The 22,356-nt window shown below is 40.5% G+C and overlaps 1 protein-coding gene across 1 annotated transcript in view; it reads left to right on the top strand.

Moving 5' to 3' along the window:
• The window catches only part of LOC124622091 (cyclin-dependent kinase inhibitor 1C-like), a 48,474-nt gene extending 33,234 nt beyond the window's left edge, over window positions 1-15,240 (top strand). Inside the window, exon 2 of the mRNA XM_047147670.1 lies at window positions 11,822-15,240. Coding sequence (XP_047003626.1) covers window positions 11,822-11,928 — 107 coding nt within the window. The 3' untranslated portion in view covers window positions 11,929-15,240. The remainder of the gene's footprint in view (window positions 1-11,821) is intronic.
• The last annotated feature ends 7,116 nt before the right edge of the window (window positions 15,241-22,356 follow it).

Raw genomic sequence — 22,356 nt, 5'->3', positions numbered from 1 at the left:
AAAAGTCACAAGTGATAAAGGTATAATGTTGATTTTATTATTAACAGATACTCGCACAATTCGTTCAGTATGAGCAACGGAGACGTCGACAGCGCCAAACTTGCACCTGGTGGCCAAAATCTGAACTTTACTTTTTTTTTTTCTAGGCTAAATCGGTTCGGCATTGACGCATAAGCGTGTCTACCATGCCTTTCGGTAGTTAAAGCCCCGTTGGACCAGGACCTTAAAAGTCAAATGCCAACTAATTTAAACCAGGCTATAGCTCAGGGATACTGCTAACGAAACGTCGTGAGGTGCAGAGTAAACGATACAAACTCTGCGTGTGTTCCCGTAGCAACTCTGCAGGCACTAACGTCATCATCTGTTCATGTAGCGCGTGAGAACCTTCCTGTATAACAATCCACCTCCCCCCCCCCCCCCCCCCCCCCCGTCCGACACCTCGCTTGGTTTGCAGTTTTGTTTAAAAGTTTGTTGTAAGTCGCTAAGTGCTCTCATTAACAACGACTGAATGATTATAGCATGGATAATTTGCGCCGAGTTTTAAGCAAAGGGTAGTTTTCCACGCATTGCAATGTTTTATGTCCTAACTCCTGACTGGCGTACAATATATAATTCTGCAGCTACATTCAATGATATATGTGGATACTGTCTCCAAAATCTATTGCGAATAGGTTGTAGTAAACAATTGATGAATCAGAACGGCATGCCCGCTGCATAAGTTTCTTTGCATGAACAGCGAAAATTAATTAAGCGACATTTTTTTTCCCTTCCGTCATTTAGTGGGGAGTGTGAGCGAGAGAAAGTTTCGTAAATGCTCTCATTCTTAACTGCTGGATTAATACAGTCTGGCCGGCCGGGATGGCCGAGCTGTTCTAGGCGCTACAGTCTGGAACCGCGCGACCGCTACGGTCGCAGGTTCGAATCCTGCCTCGGCCATGGATGTGTGTGATGTCCTAAGTTTGGTTAGGTTTAAGTCGTTCTGAGTTGTAGAGGACTGATGACCTCAGATATTGAGTCCCATAGTGCTCAGAGCCATTTGAACCAATACAGTCTGGGTAAATTGCGCGCCCTGACTTACCCTGTCTCAAGACATATACACAATTTCTAACTTTACTAAGTGTTGTGTTAAACGCGGAATATAATATTATATTTCTTAATGAGCAGATTGTGACAGAAATGTAATATACTTTTATTATACCGGTATTTATAGGAAATAATGAAAATCCATAGCCGTTAGAACGCATCCGGTATGTGGGACTTTGCCCCGCGATGTTCGTTTAGTAACAGATACGGGAGTGTAAGTAGTCTCTCTCTTGCCTTAGCCCCATTTGACCTTGTCGGCTCATGGTCGGATGAGGACTGCAGAGGCCGCGGGCTACAAAACAAGGGGTAGAGGCGCCAGTGTAGTGAGCGCTGCACGTGCCAGCTGCGCGAGTGACGCAGTGCAGCAGGGTGCTGTGGCGGCCGTGTCGCGCTGTGTCGTGGCGTTGATGCGGGCGCGGTCGTTGGCTCGGCCAGAGCGTTGACCCGCGTCACCAAACAGCAGCGCGGAAGCCTCACTCCCCGCGGACTCCGCCGACAGGCGGCTGCGCTGGCTGCTGGCTGCCAAATTTTTTCCCTCTGCCGGTGTCAGCACGCCGGCGCGGCTTCTTGTCGCAATAAAGCGCAGCGAGGCGTGAATATCACCCCGGAAATACCCCGCGTCTTCTGCGGTGAAACACTAAACGGAAGTTTTGCTGACGTATGCTGTTTTGCAACCGCGTGACAGTTACGCAGAAATGTTTACTTAGATATATGTCAGATGAATAAAGACTGCCGTGCATAAGACGGTCGTGGATCGAATTTCAGCAGAATCGCCGCTCTAAATAGTGTGTCTAATAAAAGGGGCGCATATTCATAAAGGACAACTTCTCAAAACTACACGATCCAGTGACGTTCCAAAAGCCCGATTAACCTCCTTTTGCAGTGCGGACGTCCAGAAAGAGATCACTGACGTTCTCGAAGGTACTGACAGATATGTGGAGCCATGCCGATACCACTGCCTTCGCCAACTGCGATAGGTTCCTCGGTTGAGGATCCATGGCGCGAACAGGTCCCGTGGGTTCTCGATTGGGTTTAAATCCGGAGTGTTTGACGCCCTGGGGAGTACGGTAAACTTATACTGGTACTCTTCGAACCACTGACGTACACAGCGAGCTAGGGACGCGTTGCGTTGTCCTGCTGGTAGATGCCAACATGCCAGTGAAAAAGCAAACTGCATGTATCGATGTGCAAGGTCCCCAAGGATAGATGCATATTTGTGTTGATGCATTGTACCGGCCAGAATGACGAGATCACTCACGGTACGCCACGAAAACATTATCCAGACCGTAATGTCCCCTCCTCCAGCCTAGAACCATTCGACTATTGTTGCAGGGCCGTACAGGTCAAGGGCCTTCTGCTCGATGGAGAACGAAACGTGATTCATCTGAAAAGAATACTGAGTGGACGTCCGGGTGCGGCATTGGCCAGCAAATTCCAGCCCTCGTCGCCGATGAATAGCAGTCAGCATGGCAACGCGAAACTCGTTCCCCCGGTCTGTGGAGGCCATTCACAGCATCGCTCGCTGAACGGTGATTGAGGACACACTGTTGGTAGCCCCTTGATTATTTATATAGGCAGTCAGCTGCTCAAGCTCAACAGTTTCACATCTGTTCGTCCGTAAACATCTCCCATTTTGTCATGCATGGTATACTTTAACCGCCGTTAGACGTTTCGGAAATGGTTCGTCCCTAGGGTGGAAAGGCAATGATTGTGTCCTTTTGGACGCCAGATAAATCGCACCATTTCCTCATTGCAACGACGACTCCACTGTTTTCGCCCCCCCCCCCCCCCCACGACACACTTTATATATCCTGCACTGCTAGTGCTACCGTTCATGAGCCGTTCTTGCACGCTGACATCGAATATAAGCGGTGATCACATTAATGTAAATGGACAATTTATAAGAAAAGTTCCTACAATCAGACAGGATGATAAAAAATATTTCTTATTTTAAGAGGTGGCAGTGTACACATTAGCTCTGCTGTTTCACAGTAACAAAGTAATGGGTTCTCGTGTGTTTACTGCATTCTGTAAGTCGTACGTAATAGCAAGGAACTTGCAGTAGAAGATATTTCACGGCAGCTACGATGAACAAGTGTACTGTAGCTGAGTGTTCATTTTAGAGGCCATGTTCACTTGTTTTGTTTCATACAGCCGTCTTTGGAAATATTAAATACTTTTATTGGATCATTTTGTTGTCCTTCTCTCTGTCTCTTGGTTTGTTAAGACCCCTTTTTCTCAGGAAGGGGAAGAAATACTTTATTGAAATTTATGTCGCATAGTAAAGTCTACAATTCCCTGGCGGTGTGAAAAATTTAAGCTTGCAAGTCAGTGCATTTATTTAACATATTTTGATAATCGCAAAATCACTTCTGAAAACCTACAGGTGTAATACCTATACACATAATTTAGTTGATACGAAATCGTCAGCGGGCGAGTTCTACAGGCACTTGTCCGGTTTTTTTTATTTTATTTATTTGTTAATATTCTGTAAGTCCGGAAACCAGCAACATTTGAGATTTGGCCCATTTTATTTGTGAAGAAAAAAGTGTAGTATTCGGTGACGCAGTTCAGTGCGATTGGTCTCACATTTGGTCCCGAAGTACGATTGGCAGCTGTTAGTGCAATCTCAGTGTTTGAGAAGACGCCGGATGGTTTGACTTAACACGCACGTTCTAACAGAATGAGCAGGGTATACACTGGAAGAGCTGTGCAAATGAGCCAGCTATGCTTTTTTTTTTTTTTTTTTTTTTTCGGCAGTCATCCCGACTTCTGCGAACTTAATCCGAACACTGTAGCACATGCGGGTGGGGATGTCCGCTTTCACGCCGAATGCGAACCAGGGCGCGAACACACTGTGTTTTATTTTCAATGGTGAAAGCTGGCTCCAAGCCTTGGTGTGAACCAGATCTGCTTAGCCAACAGCTCACGATAGCGTTTGCGCATAATTTCCAACACATCACCGTGGTTGCATGTAGGGTCTTGCGTACCAACCACTTTAGTCCGCGGAAGTGTAATAAGAAGTACTGACGAAAGACCTTTTTTTCATTTTCGTCGTCTATCTTTTATCAGTGACATGTCTTACGTCTTACACTCTACCTCTGTCTAAGGTAGGGAGCTTCGATTTCAGGGCCCTCAAAAATAAATGTCGGTGAGTACCTCCCGTCGGGTAGATCGTTAGCCGGGTGCAAGTCTTTCGATTTGATACCACTTCAGCGACTTGCGCGTCGATGGGGATGAAATGATGATGATTAGGACAACAAAACACCCAGTCCCTGAGCGGAGAAAATCTCCGATCCAGTCGGGAATCGAACCCGGACCCTTAGGATTGACATTCTGTCGCGCTGACCACTCACCTACCGGGGTCAGACAGGGTTCCGAATTGGGCCTAAGAAAGAGAAGAGGCTCCCACACTTTTGCTGTCTCACACAGTCCTGAAACGTGCAGCTGAAGGGGAATAACAGTCGACAGCTCTGAGCGGCTATCGATCTTGTGTCTTCCGGCAACACGGGAGAAAGATAAAGATAAAACTTCTGAAAAAACGTTGTTGCAAGTTAAGACTTCATTAGGGTCTATAGCGGGTCTGGATGCGAATGCAAAACCTTACATTTTAAGTACAGCGCTCATACTGAATTATCCGGGCATGACTAACGACATTCCATCGCAGCCTCACTCCTTCCAGGGCCTCTCTAAAACTTTCGAAACGCCACGAATTCTCTCCTCTTTACCATGTTGGATTAGTACTCATAGCTTTTCCAAATCAGGGCAGTTCTCCAGTTTTCCTCAGGAGTTCGATCTAGGCCATGCCAGTGCTCTCTCGCTGAGGAAAACGTTGTTGACATCCCAGAATTCGAACCGGGAATTCTGCTTTGGCCTCAGATAGGCTTGGATAGTCACAGGTCCGGACAAGAGTGTCTTATTTGTACCACGGTAAAAACCAAACAACTGTTCGTGGCAGGAACTTTCAATAGAGCACACTCTCCGCTACAGAGTAAAAGATTTGTCCTGTACACAGAATGGATTACCAGAGATGCGCAACCAGCTATTTAGTGACGCTCCAGGTATATGAGTTCGTACACAGTGGACACTACATCTTTGCATGACGATAAAAGAAGTAACTCCTATCGCATAGTACGTTGTCCGTTACCGCTGGTCGACTGCCGGGAACCGAGGCGACGCCTTGTCTACGGGAGGGGCAGGAACTGTTTGCGGAGAAAGTGTCCCAGACAATAATAGCTGAATATTTATACGGCGAGGAGGGCGCCTGCAAATCAGAACATTAGAATAGAAAAGAGGAGGGCAAGGATTGGACGTCACTCAGCTCGGCCATTTGCACACAAAGGGCAGCGGCGGGTGTGAACGGATTGGCCCCAAATTAAACGGTGCTCCAGTCGTGTTCCCCACTGTTATTATCGGGCGCGAGCGGAGGACATAATGAGCTAACGAGCCGGCGGAAACAAGAAACGCTTTCAAGCCTTTCCTGACTCTAGCGACATGCAGACGCCAAAGGCGTTCTGCCAGTCTCTGATGAATTCCACGGCCGCGTTGGAGTTAAAATAATTAGGATTTGTGTGTTTGGCACGTAAATAATTCGGCGAAAGGCCTGTTTAAGGAACTGCCCAGCAAACGATTGTTTGTTAAGACCTGAACAGCCATCCAATTCACTCTCATTTGAATGTACGTTGGTGGGGCAGAGAATGTCGAGCTTGCAGCTAGCTACAACTTAAAACTCTGCAGTGGATCGTCACACACGTATTGACTCAACCGCTAACAACATTACTTAAGGAAGAAGTACGTCCGGTTTCGTGTCTCGACCGGCAGTTTTAAAGTGTCGCAACAAGTCCTCTACACGTTGCTACCTGTGGAATATTCGCATTTTGGCGTGTGGAAAATCCAACGACTGCTCGAGAGTATGAAAAAAAGTAAACAACTAACGATAAAATTCCCCGCAAGAGATTTCATAATGTGCATTATAGCTATTTGTTGAAGGGTGCCACTGTGCTTAACAGACACCAGATGCCTTTGGGAATGAGTAGGAATGACACCGTTTGACTTCCCTAAATATGATGCTAATTCCCATGTTAGGATGCAAGGCATTTTGGTCTATAGTCATCCTGCTGTGATTGTAATCACCTTTTTCCGCTTTTCTGCCTTTGCGACTTAAATTTGGGTCTTAAAACTCGCCTTCCGTTAAAAAATCGTCGTGCTGTATTCAAACATGTTTCGACAACTGCTTGTCATCGTCGGTGGGTCTCGTTTGGTCCTTGAAGCTGCATCAGCTTTAAAGAGGGGATTGTATTGCTTGATGTGCTTGTATGCTTTTTGTTTTGACGGATGTTTTTTTCGTCGTACTAGATAAACGTCTTTGGTATGTTTCTTCGCGAATTATTATTACATGCCATGGTTTTCACACATTTTTTCACTTAACTTTCTACTGGTATAGCGAATTTTCGTGTTCAAAAACGAGCTGTGAATGTGGCGACATAGATTTCGTAAGACCTGTAGCGTCAAGTGATGTTGCGATTCTTCTTTCCTCAACGAATATGGAGCATAAATTATTTTAACTGCAGTCCTAGCAGCAGGGGACGCATCAGTAGAACACCATCTCTCAGTCCTTGCGACTCCTCCGGGGTAGTAAAAGTTAGAAACTCCCCGTGAAATAGATGGATAGTTCAGTTCTTGGAACGTTTGAGGATGGCGCCAGAAATAAGAAGGGTTCAGGCTCGTTTGAGTCACCAATCTGATGAATGATGAGGTAGGCTCGGAGGTCGTTTAGCGGCAGACTGCCTCATTTTGCTAGGAAGTGACGAAGGCTGCTGTCACAACGCGCATGCGCAGAATGAGATGGAAAAAGGAGAACGTATGTACTTTGCGTTGAACCAGGTGCTGACAAATGTCAACGCTACACCTCGGCGGCGACACGCCCCGCCGCCGTGAATCAGTTGCCTGGAAATGTAGCCAGGCCGGAAGAGATAGCGCGTGCTGAAGACAGCACAGCCGTGGCTTTGTCCCCAGGCCCACCGATGCGTCACCGACCGACCGGACGGTAATTTCCGCGTGAGTGGCTACCGGTTAACACTGCGCCGACTCCGCCTGAGTCAGCGGGTATCACCATGTGACCTCGCCTGTTGGCTGCGGGCACTTCTGATGAAAGTCCCGAATTAGCTTCGAAACATGTCAGTGAAGAGTTTGGTATTAAGAAGATGAAGGAAGCCTTAAATTAGCTGGCTGACTCAATGTCTGGTGCACATGAATCCACCCGTTTCATGTTCCAATGGCAACATGTGAAACTGATTTGAATAATTCTTCATAATTGAAATTTCCGCCACAGTTGTACAAAATTTTGATTACTGAAATCTTACACAACCTGGTTTCGGGGTCTTAGCCCAATCTCCTTTAAGTTAAAAGGCAGCACATCTGCCGTGCATGGCTCATCAGAGATAGTATGGAAATTGGACATGTACACTTCGTACTGATTTTGGGTACACTTGAAGATGGGTCCCAGACTCCGAAACCGGGTCGTGTAAGACGTCAGACAACACATATTTTGCACAGTTGTAGCGCAAGTTTCAATAATGAACAATTTACATAACAGTTGTGGATGTCCCATTAACAGAAATTTATGATTTGGATAAATTGAGTTCCTCAGCTTAGTGTCACCAGCTATAAAGGTCAGGGGTTCGATCATCATTGAACAGTAGGATTTTTTTGGCTATCGCTCCTTTCACGACAATGATTTATTAATACGAAAAATCCAGAGTTTCACTATTGTTCAGAATCCACGTTAAACTATAGGTCCCACATAACTATCTGGGTCGGAAGAAGGAAGTGTATACCACCACCAAAAGGACCTTGCCTTGTAAAGCTTTGTGGAGATCAAACCAAGCTTTTGGTTGAAGACGGCTTTGCCAAATTTTTTTAGCCGTATATATTACAAGACGCTCGAAGTATGGATAAGTTCACAGTTCCCACCACGTTGCTTTAGTTGAAATGGAAGCTAATTTCTCAAAGTAATTCTTTATTCGTGTAATATTTAAGTAGCGTGTAATTAAGCACTGTTAAATTGTTACCTACATACACTGAAGAGTCCTTCTTTTGAAAGTACAGCCGGTATAGTCGCACAATGACGGAGCTTTCGAGCGGCACGTTTTCCTCCCGCCAAAATACAAGCAAATACAAGGATTTTCGTGATTGCTGACCGAAGCTTACCCTGAAACCTTCCGGTTAAACAGAGCATGCTCCCCGCCCCCTACATTCGCGAGGTCACTACACTTCGTATCGCTTGGCATAGTAACCCGTAGCAATATGATTGACGTTGCTGTGATAGCGGCGTCTCAGTGATGTACTCAACAAGTAGCAGTTTTTTCCTCTGTTCTCGTAGATGGTTCATAAGGAATAACTTGTGTCATATAAACATTAGGAGCACCGCCACCCTCCTCTTCCTTGGTTAATTTTCTCATTCTGTTCGCAACTTGCGAATTTGCTATCGTAGATTTCATAAGATACTAGACTCCTATCTGTGCTTTATACTCATTATTCCCAGAATTCAGAATGTCTTGTACTACCTCAGATACGCATAGTCCAAGGCATTTCCTCAAAAGAAGGACCCTGGGTAGGTCTCTCTGACGCAGACGATTCCAGAATTAATATGTTTTTCATTTTTAATTACTGCTAATACTAAAAGTTGTGTAATATTTGTGATGATAAAATCTGTTCCTGATAAGATTTGAAATACTTATATCTTTTGTCAATAATTCCATAGTATTTCACGGCATCACAACAATTATTAATGTCACAACTCCCGCAACAACAAAAGATTAAAATAACGTAAGATTGTATTTGAAAACTGGATGCAGAAAATCGAAATGGTTCAAATGGCTCTAAGCACTATGGGACAACATCTGAGGTCATCAGTCTCCTAGACTTAGAACTACGTAAACCTAACTAACCTAAGGACATCACACACATCCATGCCCGAGACAGGATTCGAACCTGCGACCGTAGCAGCAGCGCGGTTCCGGACTGAGCGCCTAGAACCGCTCGGTCACAGTGGCCGACCAGAAAATCGAAAATGTGCTCTTAACCACTGCGCTACACAGTGGCTTACCGCTACAATGCGCGAGCAGATTGATAAAATCTCTCAAGACTTCTCGGTAACACCTAAGCTAAAATAGGTGTCATTTTATTTTGAGTCTACAAAGTTTCGCCTGTGTCAGAGAGCGGCCTGTGGAGGGTCAACAAATGCCATGTGGATATCATTGTGTCTCTGTGTCCTTAATTACATTACTAATTTCTTAACCATGTAGATATATTTTCTGACTGGGCATGGAGTAATATCGCTGAACGCAGTGAAAGGCAGTAGAAGCTCATCGAACTATCAGGCACGATATGCATGAAACATCGTAGCAGAGTATTAGCGAGTGTGCAAAATCGCGGTGTTTCGGTACGGATACGTACCGTGGCAGGGTGGAGACGTACTAGGACACGAACAGGGAGAGTCCAGAACTGCTCCCCGCGTTGGGTTTTGCGCATCTAGCACAAGTGTTATCGGGTGACAACGGTGCGACCTCGCGCGTGCAGATATCTCCATCCGGCCACAGTCGTACAGATGTGTGCTTTGCCCGTTGCGGCCATCTGGCGGTCGGAATATGGGTCACGCGCGACCCCACGGCTCGCTCTGCCACCGACCGGAAAGCTAATCTGGTCGTGGCATCCCACCACAGTCGAGCGCTGTACTTTTCCACGTCGGTTAGCTTTGTCTGCGCTGTCCGCAGTATTCATCTGTTGAAGAAGCAGGTTCTGACTTTCTGATTCGGTCGTTCCCGAACCAGGGTCCCCTACCTCAACTCGACACATTTGCGCATCTCCATCCATCCATGAAATTTTGCAGCATCGTCACGGAATTATCCTGTAAATGAAATCACCGAATCGCCCTGTAGATGACACGAATATCGCACTAGACTAATATGAGACCACCCAATCCAATGAACACGTAAAATTCTGACATAAAAAATTGTGTTGTTTGCCACGGGAAACAAACCGACGCTTTCCGTCGACTCTGCGCATCGCATGATATATGTGATGAGCTGTATTTGTTAGGACTGACACCAGCTACACACTCCAAAAACTAAATTGCAACTCATAGGAGAGACATCCCATGTGCTGGGTGAGTGGCATAAACATAAAACATGATTTATTTAGAGAAGGAGTCAGGAGTTTTTCAGCAACTGATAGTGTGTAGTGGGGCACGTATTTCTGTAAGTCCTACCTCTTTTATCAACTGAGACATTGAAGGAAGAGAGAGAGAGAGAGAGAGAGAGAGAGAGAGAGAGAGAGAGAGAGTGAGTGTATGTGTGTGTTCAACTATGTATAAACTTTGTAACTGCATTCGAAGCTGCTAAATAGGCGACTACTGTGATATAAGCTTATTACTGTTATTATGTTATGTGACTCGTCCTGTGTACACAGATAAACATTAAGGAAGATACTTCGACATATTGGAAGCATGGGAGTTGTTATTTCGTACCCAATAAAATGTCATCTTTGGTACTGAGAGTATGCACAAACACTTTTCATTTTTGGTTATCACTTGTGAAGCTTTTACGTGTTGAGCTCTTGAACTCACATTGTTTCTGAATGAATGCGTATTTGAAGTCCCCTTCTCCAGAATATGAGTCCAATGCCATAGCCACAGTGCCATCTCTCTTGGCCAGGGGATGTAAGTTTCTCTGTGCCTTTGCTTTAAGTGTAGCAGATGTAGAGGAGTTTCTCACAAAGCCATAGGAAATTCCTTCCTTCCTTCCTTCCTTCATTCTTACTCATCTGATGTTTCACCTGTAGTTACCAGTAGATATTGATGACTTCAACAAGAAACAAAAAAAACAAAAAAAAAAAAAAAAGATGTAGCTAGTTTATAACCATCAGGATACTTATTCACAAACTTACAGCATGTTACAAAATTGTCATAATGATGCAGAAGAGATACTATTCTTTTTATATTTCTTTAATTATGGATGAAAATGGGGGTTTTCAGTTTGTTTGTTGGCTGCAGTGCTGTATTCCAGTTTTGACAGAGATAGGATACTTACTTCTAAAATGTCAGTGCTAAATACATTATTATGAAAGTAATGATGCAGACAACCATTTTCTCAATTAAACAGAGCTAGAATTGTAGTGAACTAAAGTTTTGCAATTGTTTATATTTGCAGTCCCTGCTGCAAACTTTGCTACTTCGCTCATTTCATCACTTTCTCCAACTATCGCTTATATTGCATATTGTTTCTGTGTTGTCTAAATACTTACTTAGAACATTTTTCCTCTTCCTGAACATACATATGATAATTAATGTCCCAGTAAGGCCTTTTATCTCTTTTGCTGTGGTTTTGGTATTTTCTGGCAAAAATGTGGAAGCAGACAGATAAGCACTAATGCCTGTAATAGGCACAATGTGCTAGCATCTTAAAGGTGTTAGTCTGCTTATCATTCAGCTAGACTGGTACACATTTTTGTTACTGAAATGCTAAAACTGATGCAGAGTGGAATTTTTGCTACCTTGTCTGTGAGTGAGAACAAAGTGATAATCTGAAATGATTTATCATGTAATTTATGTAACTTAAGTGTTTCCGCTATGTTTTCATGTCATCTTACACTTTCTCGTGTACTTTGCGAATGTTCCTGGCAGTTCTCTAGTTCATCTGACTTCAACACACTTTTACATGTGTCATTTCTCTTGTTTCAGATTTCATGAAGAGCAGAAAGAGGACAAGTGGCCCCACTGGCAGCAAACCAAACAAGATAGCTCAGGAGGGGCCATCTGTAAAACAAGCAAAGAAGACACACAGTTAAGAACATCACTATTCCAGTAACAATACTTTCTACGATCTCGTAAAGTTTATTACAATTAAAATGTACAATTATTTGCTGGTAACTTAGTTTATCATTTGAGCTACATGTGAGTATATTTGTGCAGTTGTTACTGCAGATGTATAGCATTGTAAATTATTTTTATTTTGTTTTAAATTTTTATTATTAGATGTTTTTGAATAAAGCAAGGGATGGTGCTGGATTAGAGTGCAAAACCACTCTTTGGCTGGTCTTATCATATTGAGAAGGAAGATGTGGTAAACTGACAATGCGTGTAACACCTTTCATCTAAGAAAGCAATAATGTGTGCTCTTGCACTGTCACTCTTCCTCTTCCCCTATTTTATCTTTGTAGATAGAACAGATGCAGTGTAAATACAAGTGGTTACAGCTTAGATGTTTCTGAAACCTTCTGTAACAATGAACAGTTGAATACTTCCTTAACATTTCAGCTCTTACACTTTCTTTAGACAGAATCCCACTTATATATTGGTGTCTTAAGTTTGCACTGCTGTGATGCTTCTGAAACAGTTGTTTCAGAAACTTCATTGGTATTGTCAAAACTTATGCATCAGTTGCAAACAACCATTTTCACATTATTATGATTTCAATGGTTCAGTTTCTTGTTGCTAAAGATAACTCTACTATGGTGCTTTTGGAATACTAATTCCAGAAACTTCATAGTAATGTTATTTTAGTTTTAGATTCCGAGAAAATTGGTGTATTAACATTTGAAATATTACAACTTCTTTGTCATTTCTTCATCTGGAAGACACTTTTAATTTTCTGTAACAGAACAGCTATCATTCATGAAACTGATTTCTGTTCTCTGACAGAAAATGTGGGTAGGGTGCAGAAAAAAATAACAAAGTGGGCATTAGCCATACAATTTTTATTAAAGTGGACTTCTGTCACACAACATGAAACTGAATCATTTATATCATGGATAACTTTGAAAATACACATTGCAATGACTGTCCATACACCAATATTAAAACCACTTGGATATTATCTAGAATGTTTTGCACTAAGTCCATTCTCACACTTCCTTTTTTAAACCCAAGCAAGATTTCTGCGATGGGTTCAATACTGCAGTCATGTTTCACATCAATAGATGATTATAGCTGGGCAAGTTAAAGGCAAGTCTTGATCTCTTATAATCCTAGTTGCCATTGTTGAATATGCAGTAAATCTACCAAAGATAAAGCCCTGTTTGATTGACATCCCACCTATTACACCATGTCATATCTAGCACCACTCCCAGTTCTTTGATCTCCACATATTTTTACCCATAAGTATGTTTTTATGAATTTACAAACAGGTTTCTTTTGTGTGTTTATGCACTTTTGAAAATAGAAAAAGCTTATTAAGAGACCAAGTAATGGGCCATTATAGGAGAAATGTGTACTAGGACCATTCATCTAGAGTGAAGAAAGTTGATATCTCAGGGGTAATTACCTTTTTAATATGAACAAAATTCAATTATTCATATTTTTTTGATGTCTTTATTTGTGCTTATGGTATGTTGTGATATGTTATTCTGTAATGTGTAGGTTTTTCCAGAAGTGCGCTCTGTGAGGTTTAGCTATAGATGATGTAACATCCTACACGCAGTAGTAAAAAAGAACTAAAACAAAAAATTATGTGCAGTATTTTGTGGGATTAGAAACTGTGCCTTTGTTTCAGACAAAAATTTCAATCAGTAACTTCAACCAAACAGGCACACTGTTGCTCATTTTTTGTGAATGTATTCTCATAATTTGTTTTATTTATAAAGATGCATTCTATGAAGTAATTTATTAGACACTCATCAAAATTATTTTGGTGCATTTTAACGAATTTCCTTCTCAAGTCAGGTTATAATAAAGAATTTTTAAAGTTAATATATGAATGTTGTATGATTTGTGTGCTCTGTGTGTCTGAAAAGTATTAGGTAAATTAGGTTTGCATTGTTTCATTGTAGGTAACTATAACAGATTTATGAATATTTTGTGTACAAAATTATCTATATTACTTCTGAGCTAGAAAACTGCCTGTTCTGAATTTGAGTAGCAATTGTAAAATATGTGTATTTGGCCCTCTTGTGACCATGAACAACTCTTTTGCATGATTGTGTATCACAAAGACAAGCATTGACACAGAAGAAGCTGATTTCTAATGTTGTTAATATTTTTGATACTATTACAGATTTCATAATGGATATTGTTAATATTATGTAAGAATGTGTTGGTTATGGCTGTCAAGGTTCCTCTTTAAAATTATTATTTTTGACAATATTCAGTTTTAGTATACAAACTCATCACACAGTACTCAAATATTATTCATCAGAACTCTGAATTTATTCTCAACTTGCATAGTGGTGACAGGCGACCAACACATTCCGTATGATGTAAGTTACTACTCACAGTTATCATTAAACACTTTGTGGTTATTGAATTTGCAGTTGCTCTGTACAGACTTTGGACTGTTATGTAATTGGAGGTTGGTTGTATGACAGCTTATAATTCAAACAGGTTTTTGACAATATGCAATTTATGTAGATATCTCTGTGGGTAGAATAAGGGTCTGGACACAAGTGACATGTTGTGTATGATTTTATTACAGGAATGCTTTGTCTCTTCACATTATTTAAAAAAGTAATGTAATGTATGTTTTGTGTATAGTGTCCAAAGAAATTTTGAGTACAAAATGATTTCAGTTACACAGATGTTAAAAATTTTCTTCAGACATTGTGGTAGTAGTATCAGAAGGTTTACTGTAGCAGTGGTATAACTGTGGCACTTCTGTTAATCAGCCCCACCATGCTGTAACAGTAGGCAGCTCTTATTCATCAATATTTGTTCATCATTAAAGCTTGTACACATGTTTTTCATAGTAGGTAATTCATATTTGCAATATAATTGGTAGCATCATTCATGTGAGTCAAAGATTCTATGTTCTGCATAGCCATATGATCTCTAAAAGAGAACTGCTTCAGTGTCCTTCAGTTTTGTTTTACCCTTATGAAAATACTAGGTGTTTTTTTTGTTTGTTTTTGTTAACAGGTAGTGGTGTACCAGTAAACATGATCCATTATACATTTCCATAAATCTATTTTAACACCTGTGATTTAAAAATATGATCTCAAACTCTTACTTGTATGTCACCCTATAATGAAAGTGTCATGTGGCACATATTAAAATTGTAAAAAGTAATGATAATTGTAAATGATTGTTGTAGAGTTGTGCAGACTAAGAAAAATATATATTGAGAGTCGAGCAAATAAATGGCTTCCCTTGTTGGCATTAAAACATTACTTTGTATTATTACTGTACCTCTGGTTTATTCCCCGTTGATCATAAATCATCTTGCATAAAAGTTCCAAAAATACTGCTGGATATCTGTTTGTCCCTCAAAATATAGTTTTAATTGGAGACAGCATATTCTTACTTCTACAGAAGAAAACATTTAACCACGAAAACGGTTGGTATTCATCTGTAAACTCCCAGGTGTTTACCAGTTACACTGTGTATGAAGAGGTACGGATCTGTTGTTTATAATAAGGAAACACAAATCACAAATGGTATGTAAACTGTAAAATTATCAAACAATCCAATCAGAATATATTTACATTATATGGGAGCAATGCAGACTTCAGTAAAACAATATGTTAATAATGACAGAATTCCAGAGGAGAAAAATCAGCTGGCACAGGGACTGAACAGACTGAAGAGTTTTAAAGAGATGGTGTGAAACTGCAGAATTTTACAAGCAGGTCTTACGCTGTGTCCTGGTGCAAGTAATGAAATAACATAACCTTATAACCAAATTGTGCACACCCATAAGCCACCTGTACATGCTAGAAATATGTGCCTTAAGTGCACTTACTGTGTTTACATCAAATCAGATGAACAGTAAAAACAAGACAACATCAGTGGGACGAGGGGTTTGTCAACTGCTTGGAATTTATATGAAGAATGAATTAACCAGGTACATTTTGTGCATTATTACCATTTAACACTCTCCTGGCTGTTCACAGAAAAACACAAGTAACAACAAAAACATGATTGTCTGACACTGCTGTTTAACTTAAGTAGTCTCTTTTGTGTGACAAAATTATTCAGCCTTAAGGTATATTGTGGGTTTTCATTGTTGGCACCATATTCATTGCAGAAAGTGAAAGGTACTACAATGTAACTGTGAATGCCATATGATGAAGAGTTTCAAATTGTGGTGAATATTAATTACTGTTTTGTTGTCACAAGTAGGTTTCACGACACATGTTCGTAAGGTGAATGTTTATGAACATACATTTATAATAGCTGCTCTAACAGAGCTTCAGTTACATATGACAGTGTTTAATGAAAGTTATTGGAAATTAAGGCCTTTCACTTATATTCACAAAAGGACATAACCTCGAGTAACTGGCATATATATGTGCTCTATTAAACCTCTTTTAGGATAGAGCTATTTTTCAGTACTGTAGAGCAATATGCTACCAGTATTACTACTTATCTGTTTCAGTACAGAAGGCATACTTCTTCAATTTTCAGCCTTGGTAAGCCATTGGTTATTCAAGATATTTCTCCAGTGGAAGGACAGCAATCACTTGAATATGGTATGTCAAGCTGCTGAAATCAGTGACTAATACTGACTTAACACACTTGAGGAATTTGTTCTAGACATTTACTGGAAAAATTTTTTGGCTTCCTAAGTTTCAATACTTCTAACTGGCTCACAACATGAAACTATAGATGGTTATCTGCAGTAGTAATACACCATAGTCATTGCTAATATCCCGATGAATTGGAAAGACTGCATAACGACTGTTGTCTTTGCCTCAGATACTGGTGATGTACTAAGTTCAGATGGATGATGCCGAGGGGAAGATGTAGGCTGTGGCTTTGGGAAGTATCAGGCTCGTACATTGGATGACATAATGAAAATCAGCACACACTAACTAAGAATAAGTGACAGAGTTTTAAATGCAGTTTCTTCTCTATATTAGGTCATCCTGTGCTTCCTCACAGTAGCACAGTCCACGAGAGATGATCACTGCCAGCCATCAACTGTGAAGCGCATACAGCAACAGAGAAAAAAACCAGTTGTCTGAAGAGCAGTGAGAACACTGGTGTTACCATAGAGACACATACAAAATCACGTTACATGAATAGTTGAGATAGACACACCAAGCAGGTGTGCCAAGTCTGCTGCAACTGTTGGGGATCTCCTCTAGGCAAATTTACTGTAGGGTTTGTACATGTACAATGATGTCCTAGGAGAAACAGCTTCTGGTGACATTTCCCTAAAATTTAAATGGAGTAGAATACCAGTATGCACATAAAAATTAACAGTCAGAGAGTTGCTAATGAACAAATACCAAAGTCACCATTTGTGTTAATACTTTAACAATTATGAAGGGTAATTTGACTTGAGATTACGTGACCTTTTATATTGGTTTGAGATATTGTTAAGTTGTAGCTCTAATTGGGCAGAAATACTTCTGACATCCTCACAGTTATTCCAGTTAATACCACATTGTTTTCCAATATTCAGTGGTGTAATAAATATATTGCAACTTAATACACTTTAATTCTTGTTTTATCAACATCAAAATACCTTTATGTATACTTTATGGATTCGCTACCCATGCATAGGATTGAACTGTATGTTAATATTGTTCTTGTTGTTTATCTTTCTTATTGAACATATAATCAGATAATAATTGGTATATTAGAATCCATATCATTTTCAGTTAACATTGCACAATTATATTCTTCAAACTTATATAAAACAAAATAGTTCTGACACATGAAAATTGCAACAGAGCTCATTAAAAAAAGGAAAGAAGATTAGTGGTTAATGTCCCCTCAACAGTGTGGTCATTAGAGAGAGCACAAGCTCATATCATGAGAGGATGGAGAAGGAAATTGGCGTGACTTTTGAAAGGAACCATCCCAGCATTTGCATGAAGCATTTAGGGAAATTATGGAATACCTTAATTTGGATGGCTTGACAGGGATCTGAAGTGTTGTCTTCCCAAATGAGAGTTCATTGTGCTAACCAGACTTGATCATGTTCTCCTTTATGAGCACTTCTCTCTTTTTTTACAAAGCTCAGATTAAACAACCATTGTTATACACATAAGGAACGTAGGTATTAACATAAAATTCTGTGATGACTGTACAAAAGATCTGATTTATAATTTAGATATTGTTGTTTATAGAAGTTTAGTACTATGTCCTGGCAAAAGAAAAAACTGAATATACTTTATTAATCTGGATGTGAAGGTCACAAACCACTTACGATTTGAAGGAATCATAAACTTGTAAAGAACAAACAAATACGAATCCGCGAGGGACAGATTCATCGGGCAGGAAGTTGGACTCATAAGTACTCATGCAAACCATTAAAGATGTTTGAGGTATAAAAGACATAAAGAGAAAAAAAATCTTAAATAGAACAAGAAGTGAAGACAAAAGGTTAAAGAGAAGGCAAAAGCTTCAAGCAAATTATTAAAATCATGGTAGAATGTGCTGCATTATTTCTCTGTGTCTAAGTGAGAAGATTCAATGATAATTTGGTGAGGAGAACAGTTGAAAACAATAGGAGTAAGAAAAGGGCAAAACAAATGAGCTGGGTTGGGAGGGGACAACATTTCATCATTTACGAACGTACTGAGATTTATAAAAGAATTATGAAATTTATTTACATGTATGCATAGTTCAATAGAACAGTTAGGTAAACTGATAATTAACCAAAGTAATGACACTCTGGCAGTTACACCAGATGATGTGTAATAACTATTGGAGATGAAAATAAAAGAAAGGTGTCAGGAGATGACATTTGTCTGTATATGGTTAAACCAGAAGGCAAAATAATGGAACAGGAACATACAAAATTGTCTACAAAATGTCTGTTCCCCCCCAAACTGGAACAAAGTTGTATCATTTTACTTCATAACAGAGAATGTGCAAGACATTCACAAAAAATATCACCAACTGCACAGAAGAAAACTTTTATTTTAATATGGTAAAAGAATGAGTTTGATTTAGAAGTATACATTGCATAATGCATCATTCACCAGTTATTAATTAAATAATATAGCTGAGTTCTGGGTATGATTTATTGCTATGTGTGAGGTTCTCAAATGACGAAAAATCTTTGTAGTCATTTTAAAAAAATCAGTACAAATACCACTTGAGAAACAAGGCATTAATTCAAGCCATGTTAGTACACTGTAGAATATATACATCATCCTACCAACTGAAGAAACCGTGGAAGAATGAGTAAGAAATTGGTACTGGAACAAACTGATTACAATAATTCTTGAATAAAGGTAATAAAAGTGAACATGTAAATTCTACAGCTCCCACTACACTTAATTAGGCTAATGTGAAATGCAGTGGCGAAACATGAACCTGCCAAGGAGATTCCACGCTAATAAAACGATCCTCAGCCATTCTAGATGAAGCTTTCAGACGCTTAAACTGGAATACTGAAGAATACGTGTGTTAATGCAAAATCTTGTAACCAAACTTTGTTTTCCACTATTTGCCTGTAGTTCAGATAAACTTCAACTGCTAATACAAGAGCAAACTGCAGGATTGAGAATTTAATCAGTTACAAGAAAGCTAAAATAATATGTTATCAACATCAGAAAGAATTTATACGAATTAATAAAGAAGTCTCCGAGTTTTTTATGTGTCGAAACTGAAGAAGTCTTCCCAGACAATAAAATAATTTAACTGAGTAAAAAGAAAAGCCTGCAGTGGTTCTAGTAAACTGTACAGGGTTTACGAAACAAAACTTCCCTTATTGGTATGGAAGATAACTCTCTCAATGTGCTACCAGTTCTGATTTATATTAGATACGTATTTTAATGTGAAAACCATTATAAAACTGGGAGCTACTCCACAAAAGTTTAGAGATGTACACTGGAAATTCCCAAGTGAGACATCGAAACAACAGAGGGATTAGGCAACTGACTGGAATGAAAGACATAATTACTACCATAATGAAAATGAATGGACAGTGTTCAAAGGACTGACATCCAAAAGATAAGAAAACGTGCAGTAGACTACCTATTGGAAGCAGGGTCCAGTCTATCAAATAAAGGAGCAACAAAGATGAGTATATTGAAAGCTGTGATGTAAGGACGCGTGTAAACAATGTCCTAACCAGCAGTGGATGTTAAATTGCCATTCCCACTGCTACTGCTGATACTCAATAAAAACATGTACTCATTCAATATGTTGCAATTCAGTGTGCTGTGATTATGACTTCCAAAGGCATGAAATGTAATTACTACCTACAAAAATAAGAAAATTATCTCTATTCAAATAAAACCTAAATTACAAAACTAAAAGAAAAAACAAATATTTAATCATTAGTTCCTTCTCTATGTGTGATCATGCATATCTTACTCATTTGTATTCCAAATACTGTTATCAATTTTTACAAACACACACACACACACACACACACACAGGGTGCTCACTAAAACCAAGGTGCCCAAATCACACATCTCTGGTGATGAGAGGTTGGCCCAGGTTGGCCCACATTGTGGTGTTAACCAGCAGATAAGGGGAATGTGATCATCATCCCACAGAAGGCAGATTATGACAGTAAGGTGCAAATATTTCTAGACGACCTGACATACAGAGCAGTAGAAAGAGATCCCACAGACAAGTTGAATAAGAAGACCAGGGCTCTTCTAAAGGAAACTGGCCATCCAGGAAAGACCATTAAGCAGTTAAGGGCTAAAGCACCAGTATCACTCAGATTTTATGGCCTACCTAAGGGGCACAAGGAAGGAGTTCCTCTTCCAAAAGTCAGCAATATTGGCGCAACCACCTACCTCACTGCTCAACAGCTTAGGAAGATGCTCTCGCCATATGTGGGTGTGTGCCTGAAACATTCCTACGATGCCTCAGGCAACTACAGATCGCAGACTCTGACATGGTCTGCCTGTTCATCCATGTCCCACTGAATGATTCACTTGAGCTGATTGGAGAAAAGTTTGACGGTGCTCTCCTGGACTTATTCAGACACATACTGTCTTCGACATACTTCCTATATGGGGGTCAATTCTAAGAGAAAAAAGAAGGGGTGGCAATGGGCAGCCCATTCTCACCAGTGGTGGCCAATCTCTTTATGGAAAGATTGAAGAGGACGCATTTACACTGGCCCCAGATCAACCCAAGTGCCCTTTTTTTACATACATGGATGACACATGTCATGTGGCCCCATGGGAGGGAAAAGTCCGACGTTTTCTTGGACCACCTAAACTCACTCCAACCTAGCATTAAGTTCACGATGGAACTGGAGAAGGATGGACTACTCCCTTTCCTAGATGTTCTAGTTAAGAGGGAAGGAGATGGTACCTTCAGTCACAGTGTGTACTGCAAAACCCTTCACACCGAATTGTACCTACAAGCCAGCACAGAAAAACGGTGTACTCAGAACACTGATCCACGGGCACAAACTCTGCCAGATCCGGAAAAGTTGGTGATGGAGATAGAACATCTACAATCTTTGTTCTACAAAAATGGATACTCTTCTCAAGATGTTTAAAAGGCACTGTGCCCTGTTTCCACACCAGCAGTTCCAGAAGAGATACAAGAAGAAACGCAGTAGGTTGCACATTTGCCATATGTTGGGCCGATATCTACCAAAATCAGTACAGTTCTCCTCAAACATAACATTAAAAGCATGTTCCATCCACCCATCAAGATTAAGGCTCTGATAGGGAGTGTGAAGGATAACCTGCATCTACAGAAACCGGGCATTTACCATGTATCATGTGAATGTGGTATGGCATAGATTGGCCAGACGACCAGGACCTTTGACATCAGGTGCAAAGAGCACCAAAGGGGCACCGGACTGAGACAAGCAACCAAGTCAGCGATTGCCGAGCATAGTTTAGAACTCAATCATTCTATGAAGTATAATTATGCCAAGATTTTAACACGAAAATCAAGATACTGGGACAGCGTCATCAAAGAATCTATTGAGATTAATGTCACAGAGAATCTCATTAACCGGGAAAGCAGTTTCCAGTAGAGCTTTGGGCAACATCCAGACCCCAAGGGACACAAGTACAAAGATGGAATTAGAGATAACAGCCCAGTACATGTAAGAAAGGATGTACGTGGAATGGTGCGTAAGACAACAGGAACAATATCTGAGGACGTTCTTCCGAGTCTCGAGCGACAATCTGAACACAATCGGCCTGAAAATACGGTAACAATGCAGCCGTTCCTGGGGGGCAAGAACTTTGGACAGAACGCCTAACACGGCACACTACGGTAACTGAACGTCCTAATTCACCGAAGGACTAAAATTACGGCAATCAGAAGATAAAACGTCTAGCACGGCTTGGAAGCCATTCAGAACTTAATTCAGCTGTAATGGATGATAACCACAAAGT

Source organism: Schistocerca americana, chromosome 7 (assembly GCF_021461395.2).
Source record: "Schistocerca americana isolate TAMUIC-IGC-003095 chromosome 7, iqSchAmer2.1, whole genome shotgun sequence".
NCBI lineage: Eukaryota > Metazoa > Arthropoda > Insecta > Orthoptera > Acrididae > Schistocerca > Schistocerca americana.
The sequence above is the reverse complement of the archived record's forward strand: the minus strand, read 5'-3'. Positions and strand labels throughout refer to the sequence as shown.